The sequence below is a fragment of the Phocoena sinus genome, chromosome 8 (assembly GCF_008692025.1).
Source record: "Phocoena sinus isolate mPhoSin1 chromosome 8, mPhoSin1.pri, whole genome shotgun sequence".
Taxonomy (NCBI): Eukaryota; Metazoa; Chordata; class Mammalia; order Artiodactyla; family Phocoenidae; genus Phocoena; species Phocoena sinus.
In genome coordinates, this window is record NC_045770.1 from 44,105,303 (window position 1) to 44,115,722 (window position 10,420).

General features: G+C 34.5%; 1 protein-coding gene across 1 annotated transcript in view; it reads left to right on the plus strand.

Moving 5' to 3' along the window:
- NOX4 (NADPH oxidase 4) overlaps positions 1 to 9,863 on the plus strand; it is a 147,262-nt gene extending 137,399 nt beyond the window's left edge. The window contains 1 exon segment of the mRNA XM_032640633.1: positions 7,627 to 9,863. Within this exon segment, the coding sequence (XP_032496524.1) occupies positions 7,627 to 7,747 (121 nt within the window). The 3' untranslated portion in view covers positions 7,748 to 9,863.
- Positions 9,864 to 10,420: the final 557 nt, after the last annotated feature.

Sequence of the window (10,420 nt, forward strand, 5' to 3'; positions counted from 1 at the left end):
GTTGGATTGCAGCAACCTAATGAAAATTAGTGCAAATTAATTACAAATGTTAATTAAAAGTGGTAGGATTTCATTGTTAGTGAAAGTGACATTGGGGAACTCCTCAAATTACACAAACAAAGATCTCCTAGAGTTAAACTAGTTAATAATAGTGGAATAACAAAATGTAAAAAAGAAAATGATCATATATGGTGCTTTAAAACTAATGATATTATTATGAAGAATTTAAGATAAGCCTTTAGGAAATTTGCAAAATTTGAAAATCTAACTCTATATTTGCCCTATGAAAGCCAAAAAAGAAAATAATGGTATCTTATTGTCATAATGCAGTGTTGACAGAGACTGTATACAGACAGCCAAAATTCTCATTCCCTTTTCATCTTAATGAAAACTGCACTATGGCTTTTTTTATTTTTGGTGGTATAAATTCAGTAGTTCAGTTTTATTCATTTTAAGTAATCCATTGTGTCTAGCTCTGGTTTTGATAGTAACCTAAATTTTATTAAGTGTAAGAATTTATTTTCATACTTTTTTATTTTTTTCTTTCTTCTGCTCACTTTGGGTTTAATTAGCTCTTCTTTTACTAGTTACTTAAGGTGGAACCATAGGTCACTGATTTTAGATCTTTGTTCTTTCATAATAAAAGTGTTTAATACTATAAATTTTCCTCTAAACACCACTTTAGCTACATACCACAAATTTTGATATGTTTTATTTTCATTTTTATATAGGTCAAAATAATTTTACAATTACCATGTGAATTCTTTTTTGGTTATGTAGAAGTATGTTGTTTAATTTCCAAATATAGGGGTATTTGTTCTTGATTTCTGGTTCAGATGGGTTTTAAGAAAACATACTCCTTGTTATTTCAATCCTTTAAAATTTATTGAGACCTGTTTTGCTGCCCAGAATATGGTCTGTCTTGGTGAATGTTCCATGGGCACTAAAAACGAATTTGTATTCCATTGGTTTGGGGTAGAATACCCTATAAATATCAATCAGTTCCAGTTGGTTGATAGTGGTATTTAAGTCTTCAGTACACTTACTGATTTTCTGTCTACTTGTTCTGTGAATTTCCAAAAGAAGAGTGTTGAAGTCATTAACTATAATTCTAGATTTGTCTGTCTTTACAGTTCTATCAGTTTTTGATACATGTATTTTGAAGTTTTTTAGTTCTAGGGTTTAGTTGTAGTGATTAAACTATTTACATCTTACTATTATACTGCATTCATTACAAAATAAATTACATTTTATCATTACATAGATTAAAAATATTCTTCGTTTTTCCAGCTTTGTTGAAAAATAACTGACATATAATATTGTATACAGTATAACAATTTGATATGTATATGTTGCAAAATGACTACCATAATAAAGTTAGTTAACATATCTATCACCTCAAATAATTACAAATTTTGTGTTTGTGTGATGAGAACTTTTAAGATCTACTGTCTTCCCAACTTTCAAATATACAATAAGTATTGTTAACTATAGTCACCATGCTGTCCATTACATCCTAGGACTTATTCCTCTTGTAACTATAAGGTTGTAACCCTTTGTCAGTCTTCAGTCATCCCCTACCTTCCCCATCTGCCTCTGGCACCCTCCAATCTGCTCTGTGTTTCTGTGAGTTTGGGATTTTTAGATTCCACAAATGTGTGAGATCATACAGCATTCGTCTTTCTTTGTCTGATTTATTGTGCTAATCATGATGCCCTCAAGGTTCATTCATGTTGTTGCAAATAACAGGATTTTCTTCTTTTTTTATGGCTGAATAATATTTCAGTGTGTGTGTGTATCACATCACGTCGCATTTTCTTTGTCCATTCATCCATCTATGGACACCAAGGTTGTTTCCATGTCTTGACTATTCTAGATAATGTGCAATAAACATAGGGGTGCAGGTAACACTTCAAGAGAGTGATTTCATTTCCTATGGTTATATACACAGTAGAGGGATTGTTGTATCATATGATAGTTTAATTTTTTGAGATACCTCCATACTATTTCCCATACTGGTTATACCAATTTACATTCCCACCAGTAGTGTACAAGGGTTTCCTTTTCTCCGCAACCTCGCCAACATTTAAAATGTAAAAATGAATTGAACAGACATTGTAAAAATGTCTATTCAGTTGTTCTGCCTATTTTTTAACTGTGTTGTTTGTTTTTGTTTTTCTTTTGATATTGAGTTTTATGAGCTGTTTATATATTTTGAATATTAACCCCTTATCAGTCATATCATTTGCAATTATTTTCTCCCATTCAATTTGTTATCTTTTCATTTTGTGGATGGTATCCTTTGCTGTACAAAAGCTTTTCACTTTAGTTAGGTCCTGTTTATTTTTACTTTTGTTTCCTTTGCCTTAGGATATAGATCCTAAAGTATATTGCTATGATTTACGTCAAAGAACGCTCTGCCTATTTTTCCTTCCAGGAGTTTTATGGTTTCTGGTCTTATATTTAGGTCTTTATTCTAATTTGAGATTCTTTTTTGTATGTGGTGTGAGAAAAGCCTCTAATTTCATTCTTTTTACATGTAACTGTACAGTTTTCCCAGCACCACAAACCAAATTCAACAGTACATTAAAAGGAACATACACCATCATCAAGTGGTATTTATCCAAGGCATTGCAAGGATGGTTCAGTATCTTTATTTATTTTTTTATAATGTAGTGATACACTACATTAACAGATTGAAGAATAAAAATTATATGATCATCTCCATAGATGCAGAAAAAGCTTTTGACAAAATTCAGCATCCATTTATAATAAAAACTCTCCAAAAAGTGGGTATAGAGGGAACATACCTCAACATAATAAAGGCCCTGTATAATAAGCCCACAGCTAATATCTTACTCAATGGTGAAAAGCTGAAAGAGTTTCCTCTTATTGGATTATTATTATTATTATTATTTTGCTAGCGAGTTATATGAATTTCTTATATATTTTACATATTAACCCCTTATCAGATATGTAGTTTGCAAATATGTTCTCCCATTCCCTAGCTTGCCTTTTCATTTTGTTGATCATTTCTTTTGCTATGCAGAAGCTTCTTAATTTGATGTAGTCCCACTTATTTATTTTTGCTTTTGTTGCTTGTATTTTTGGTGTCAGTTTCATGAAATTATTGCCAAGACCACTGTCAAAGAGCTTTTTCCTCTGTGTTTTCTTCTAAGATTTGATGGTTAAGGTCTTATATTCAAGTCTTTATTTCCTTTAGAGTTAATTTTTGGGAGTAGAGTGAGATAGGGTGCAGTTCCATTCTTTTGCATGTGAATATCCAGTTTTCCCAACATCATGAATTGGAGAGAGTATCTTTTCCTCATTGAGTTATCTTGGCTCCTATGGATTGAGTTACAGTCCAACAGTTTACTATTGCTTTCTACTTATCTCATTTGTTCTTTCCTTTTTTCTTTCTTTCTTTACTTTCTTTTCAATTAGTGTTATTTTATGATTCCATCTTTTTCTCCTAAAGTGACATATTAGCCATACCTTTCTGTTTGACTTTAGTTATTTCTTTTTTTTTTTTTTTTTTTTTTTTTTTTTTTTGCGGTACGCGGGCCTCTCACTGCTGTGGTCTCTCCCGTTGCGGAGCACAGGCCCCGGACGCGCAGGCTCAGCGGCCATGGCTCACGGGCCCAGCCGCTCCACGGCACGCGGGATCCTCCCAGATCGGGGCACGAACCCGTGTCCCCTGCATCGGCAGGCGGACTCCCAACCACTGCGCCACCAGGGAAGCCCTAGTTATTTCTTTAAGGAATTGTTTCCCAAGTTGCAATCCTTGGGCTAGCATCACCTGGCAACTTGTTGGAAAACCAGATTCTTGGAGCCATATCCAAGATCTGCTGAATCAGGGGACCTAGGAATAGGGCCTTGCTATCTGTGGTCTGTGAAGTGCCTTAGGTGATGCTGATGAAGCTGAAATTGGAGAAGCATTGCTCTAGGTTTATGGTGTACACCATTAGCTTATCACAGTGTACTTCAAATAATATTATACTACCTCATGTACTTCCATTCACCCTGCATCTCTTTGACTGTTGTTCTTGTTCATCCTTCTTCTACATATACTATAAACTCCATAATGTATTGTTATTACTTTTGTTTTAAAGATCAATTATATTTTAAAGAGATTAAAAATTAGACAAAATATACAGTGTATTTATTCACAGATTCACCATTTTGGTGTCCTTCATAGCTTTGGGAAGATTCGCATTTCTATCTGATTTCATTCTCCTTCTCGACGAATTCCCTTTATATACCTTATAGTGCTAGTTTGCTGGTAATGAATTCCCTCACCTTTTGTTAGAAAAGTTTACCTTCTATCTTCAATTTTGAAAGTTATTTTTGTTTGGTATAGAATTTGCTTGATATAGAATAGTTGCTTTTTTTTTTTTTGTCTATCAGCACTTTGAAGATTTCACTTCATTGCCTTCAGACATAAATAGTTTGTGACAAGAAGTCTATCCTTCATCTATTTATCATTTGTAGTGTGTCTCTGCCCCCACCCTCTGTCAGCTGCTTTTGTGTTATTCTCTTTGTAACTGGTTTTAAGACTTTTATTATAACTTGCCTTATGTTGTCGTGTGTGTGTGTGTGTGTGTGTGTGCGCGCGTGCGTGCATATTCTCCTTGGAGTTCATTAGATCGTTGAATCTGTTTGTTTTCATCAAATTTGTAAAAATTTTGGTAATTATTTCTTCAAATATTTTTTTCTCTTTCCCTCTGTCTTCTTTTATGTTGAGACTATAATTACATATATGAAAGACTGGTTGGTATTGTCCCACAGGACCTTGAGGCTCTTTTCACTTCTCTGCCCAATTTTTGTTCTCTGTGTGCTTCCATTTGGATATATTCTACTGCTATATCTTCAAGTTTACTTATCTTTTCTTCTTCAGTGCCTATTCTTCTGTTAACCCATCAGTATATTTATCATTTTAAATATTGCATTTAATCTCTAGCATTTCCACTTAGGCCTTTATAAAATCTTTTTTCCTTTCTCATCATGTCAATATTTTTCTTTGAACATATGAAACATGTTTCTCATCACTGTTTCAGTGACCTTATCTAATAATTCCATCATTTCTGTCATTCCTATCCCATTTCTATTGACTTATCTTTCTTCCTGTATTAGTTTGCTAGGACTTCCATAATAAAATCCCACAGGCTTGATGGATTAAACAATAGAAGTTTATATTCTCACTATTCTGAAGGCTAGAAGTCTAAGATTAAGATGCTAGCCGGGTGATTTCTTCTGAGACCTCTCCTTGGCTTTCAGACGACTACCCTCTTCACATGGTCAGTCTTTTATCGGTGCATGTGCACCTCTAGTGTCTCTTTAATTTCCTCCTCTTAAAAAGACACTAGTCAGATTGCAATAGGGTCCACCCTAACAACATCCCTCTATCTTAATTACACCTTTAAAGGCCTTATATCCAAATACAGCCACATTCTGGGATACTGAGAGTTAGAGTTTCAACCTATGAATTTGGGAAAGGGGACAAAATTTAACCCATAACACTTCTAGTTATAGTTCATAATTTCTTGCTATACATATGTATACACTTTGAAGTTTAGACATCAAACTCCAAATTTTTATTTATTCTTTTCAATATCGTTGGAATTGTTTTTGGCATACAGTTTTGTTACTTGGGTTCAGTTTCATCTTTCTTCTTTTTAAATTTATTTATTTTATTATTTATTTTGGCTGCATCGTGTCTTTGTTGCTGCATGCGGGCTTTCTCTAGTTGTGGTGAGTGGGGGCTACTCTTCGTTGCGGTGTGCAGGCTTATTGTTGCAGTGGCTTCTCTCGTTGTGGAGCACGGGCTCTAGGCACAGGGGCTTCAGTAGTTGTGGCATGTGGGCTCAGTAGTTGTGGTTTGCGGGCTCTAGAGCGCAGGCTCAGTAGTTGTGGCTCACGGGCTTAGTTGCTCTGCAGCATGTGGGATCTTCCCAGACCAAGGCTCAAACCCATGTCCCCTGCATTGGCAGGTGGATTCTTAACCACTGCACTACCAGGGAAGTCTGTCAGTTTGATCTTTTCAAGGCTTGCTTTTATTAAGCTTTGTTAGTATGAGTCCAGAGCAGCCTCCAATCTGGGCTAATTTTACCAACATCCTCCCTACCCTTTGCAAACAAGGTAATAACTTTAGTACACTATCCATTGCCAATGTATTATATTTAGAGCTTTCCATTTGGGCTTGTGGGAATATGAATTGTTGACAGCCTTGCGTAAACTCAGAGTTGTTTGACCTACTGCTCCTTGGTAGTTCTCTACCCAGTTTCACATGGTTTCCTCTCACATATGAGGAGATTAGTACTGAGCCAAAGACTTGAGGATACTCCTCTGCAGATCTCCAGAGCTTCTTTCTTTTGATATCAAGTTCTAGCTGCTTTGGCCTTCGTGAACTCCATTCTTTTTCTCTTTAACTCAGTAAGACCACCAGTCTCTGCATGAGTTTCCCTCTTCTGTGCTACAGCTTCTAAATTGCCTTCAGGTCACAAGAAGGGATAGCTGTCGGGCTCACCTTGTTTTTTCTTTTTTTCTCAGGGATGACAGTTCAGTGCTGCCTGTTGTCCAGTATCTGAAAATAATTGTTTCATATGTTATCTGTTTTGTCCTATTTTTTTAATTCAAGAGGGTAAATCTAGCCCCTATTTCTCCATCATGGCTGCAAGTAAAAGTTTATTTTGTAGTTCTTTGTTTCAGTTTTCAAGGTGAAAAGTTTTAATAAAACTTTTTTCAGTATTTATTATAAATTTTGGTACCCATTTAAATGGATTCACTGTCTTTTTTTCAGCAACAGTTATTCTCAGATAATGAATACATACTGGATTTGTCCAAGATATGATAAGAATTGTCAATCATTTTGATATCATAGGAAGAATTCAATGCAAATCAACAAACTTTACAGGAAATCAATATGAAATAGTAATCATTTTGTGGGATTTATTTATTCTATTTGTTAGGGATATGTATAATTTCTCTACCAAAATTTTATGTTAGCAAATATAGCAAATAATAAAACCTGCTTGGTATTTGTTACAATTATTGTGGCACATAAATAAAAAAGAAAATGTATCCAGATTAGTATGCTTTTTGTTATAATGTAGATATAAATTAGTCACTTAAAATTAGCCTTTCAAATTGGTAATAGCTTTCCTTTCTTTACACTTATTCACCACTTCCCATGAAAATCCATGGGATCTTTAGGGGGAAAAAATGTCTGTAAAACATTTAGCATGAGAAGAACTGATATGGTCCAGGGTGGATAGAAATCTATTCATACGTCAAATGTGAAGCAGTTGACAGCTATCAGTTGCAGCTCTTGACTTCGTTTCTGCCCTCATCAATGACATGCAGACTGCTCACTCTGCCTGATAAACAAATATGTGCTCATAGTTATATTCTTTGAATGATCCTGATCTCTGGCATGAAAAGCATGAGGTAAATAAAATATCTTCCCGGTGGTCACTTATATTTGGTAATAATTGGAAAATTATTTGTATGCAAAGCAGCAAGAAATTAACTTTGTTAACACCTTAAACATGCTACTAAAAGATACTTCTTGTCACGTCCTGCCAAATTTTCCACCTGATTTTCCATTTTCTCCCTTTGTCTTTCCAGGAAAACAGTTGGTGTTTTTTGCTGTGGACCTAATTCAATTTCTAAGACTCTTCATAAACTGAGTAATCAAAACAATTCATATGGGACAAGATTTGAATACAATAAAGAATCTTTCAGCTGAAAACCTTTGAGATGAACAAGGACTCTAAAGAAGGAATGAGTGCAATTTCTAAGACTTTGAAATGCAGCTGGATCAAACAACTGTGTCATGCCAAAGAGTAGCAAGGTTTTCTTATTTATGATTATTTAAAATGGAAATGCAGAGAATGTGGCAAGATGACAGGTCACATTACATGTTTAATCTGGAAACCAAAGAGGCCCTGAAGAATATTTGATGTGATTATTCACTTTTCACTGCTCAAATTAAAAGAAAACTATTAGATGCACACTGTTGATTTTTATGGCAGATTCAAAAACTCCCTAGTAAGGTGTTGCTCACTGAGAGGCTGATAGCTTTGGTCCTCTTTAAATTGTTTTTGGTTGAACAAACGCAAGATTGAACAAAATTAAAAATTCATTGAAACTCAGATTACATTTTCTACGTGAGTATAAACAGAGAAGCTTTGATTTAGAAAAGCTCCAGGTAAATATACTAGAAGTCTGAAAATACAGCACAGGACGCCATTGATACGGGTACTTTGTGTCAGTATCTAATCTTGCTTACTACTGATGCTAATACCTCTACTTAATATCCGTAGACTTTATGTTCAATGAACCTTTTGCAGATGTTGCTATAATACCTATTTTTATATTTTTCTTTCTTCTTTGTTCCTTAGTCTAGGGAAATCTGCCTTCCCTTGGCACGTGTTAGACACAATGATTTAATCGGTCCTTTCTATCCCCAATTTATTTAATCTATTACTATTGCATTTTAATGAGGAAAATATCATTACTATAAATTATAAAGGGACATATAGACTAATAACTTTTTTCCTTTTTCAGCATTTTGGCCTCTATTATTTTTATTTACTTTTTTTCCCAATGCAGTTTATCATAGCCTCTTAAGGGGCTTTGTTTAGTTTGCACTTTGAAGACCAAAGGGTGTTATGTCTGCCAAGGTCACTGAGATATAATTTCTCTCTCTTTTCTCACACATTGGTTTATGCTGGAGACATTGAAAGTGTAGTCACAACCCTGAATGGGAAACCTATATTTTACTCTTTATACAGGAGGGAATACTTTATTTGCTTATTGAAATTTAAGTGCAGAATCAAGAATATTATTGTTGCACTGTCTGGTATTCTAGGTCCTGATAAAGAATTACTGAGTTTAAAGTCACTGTTAGGACTGTGCTGTGTGATCCTGTCAGTTTATGCTCCCCAGCCATTATATTCTCGGCTCAGAGAATATACTTCACTACCTTAAAAATTAAGGCATTTTTACAATTTAGTGATTTTCTTTTGCAGACATCTATCAATTGCTACCAAATATAGCACACTGCTGAAATCAGCAGTGTAGCTTGTCGTGCCTTTGTTAAAATTTTGCACGGTATAACATAACATGATAGATGCTACTGTCATTTTTTAGCTCTGATTCACCAGTAGCAATCAAGCATGTTAAACCATCTACCATTAAATGCCCATGAACATATTACTTACAGCTATTTCTTCCTCTCCTTGGAACTCTTTCATCTCTCTCTCCGGAAGGAAAGTGAGTCAGAAAAAGATATGGGAAATGTGCAATGTTCCTGCAGATTTAGCGCTGAAGGCATATTTAATAACCAGTACATCTTGGCAACACTTTCTAAAATAAAAATAATTTTCATAAAAACACATAACAGGAAAAACTGGTAAAAAGAAACTTGAGTTAGTACAGGCTTGATATGCAACACTCTTTACTAATTATAATTTATTTATGTGATTATATTAATACACCTTATTTTAGTAAAACTGGTGGAAAACTTTTCAAGAAGAATGATCTTTCCAAGTAGGTCTGCTATACTAGACGAGCTTCTTTGCCTATTTTAAATTCTAACGGATGTTCCAACGTTGAGTGTTTAAACATAGGTAATTTTTGCTTCTGTAAGTAGGAATGAAACTAAGACTTCGTCATGCATGTACAAGAGAGCTTTGTTTTGTTTTGAGGGATTCTTTCTCTGGGGCTAATTCTTGTCGGACCAATCTTAAAACAGTAATTTTAATGGCAATAAATGTTAAAATTGAAAAGGTATCCTTGAAATCTCTATAAACTGACTTTACACTTGCAACAAATAAAGCAGGCAGAGTTTCTTCACAAGATGACACAAGTTTAAGAAACATAATTTATTTGAGTGTGCACTAGCATGAGTGGCCTTAAGGATCTCAGTTCTGGGGCTGTCAGTGACACTGGCTAGTGGTGGAACTGTGGCGATTGCTGCTCACTCTGGGATGAAGACTTCTCATTTGGACTAGGTCAGTAGTTAGCAGTCTTTTGAGTAATGTATATTTTTGAGAACCTGATTAAAATGAATACTATGACACACCTACAAAGTATTACAGATAATTTGGGGGGGCCCACAATCTCCAAAAGCAAGGATTCCTTTTTAAGAAACTCTGAACAAATAATCATCATTATAGGTGTTTTGTTTTTTTTTAATCCTATGCCTTTCTGTTCTCTGATGTTTTGGATGAAACTATCCTTTTTTTAATAGGATTATACTAAGACATGAACTATATGGACAAAGGAAAGGAAATTCGCTTTATATGCCCCAAAACAAAGAATCCAATGGAATCTTCCATGCAGTTTTTAATCTTTTTTGGATCTCCTGTTTTATGTAAGGGAATGCTGTGGTTTTTACATATCAATAATAATACTA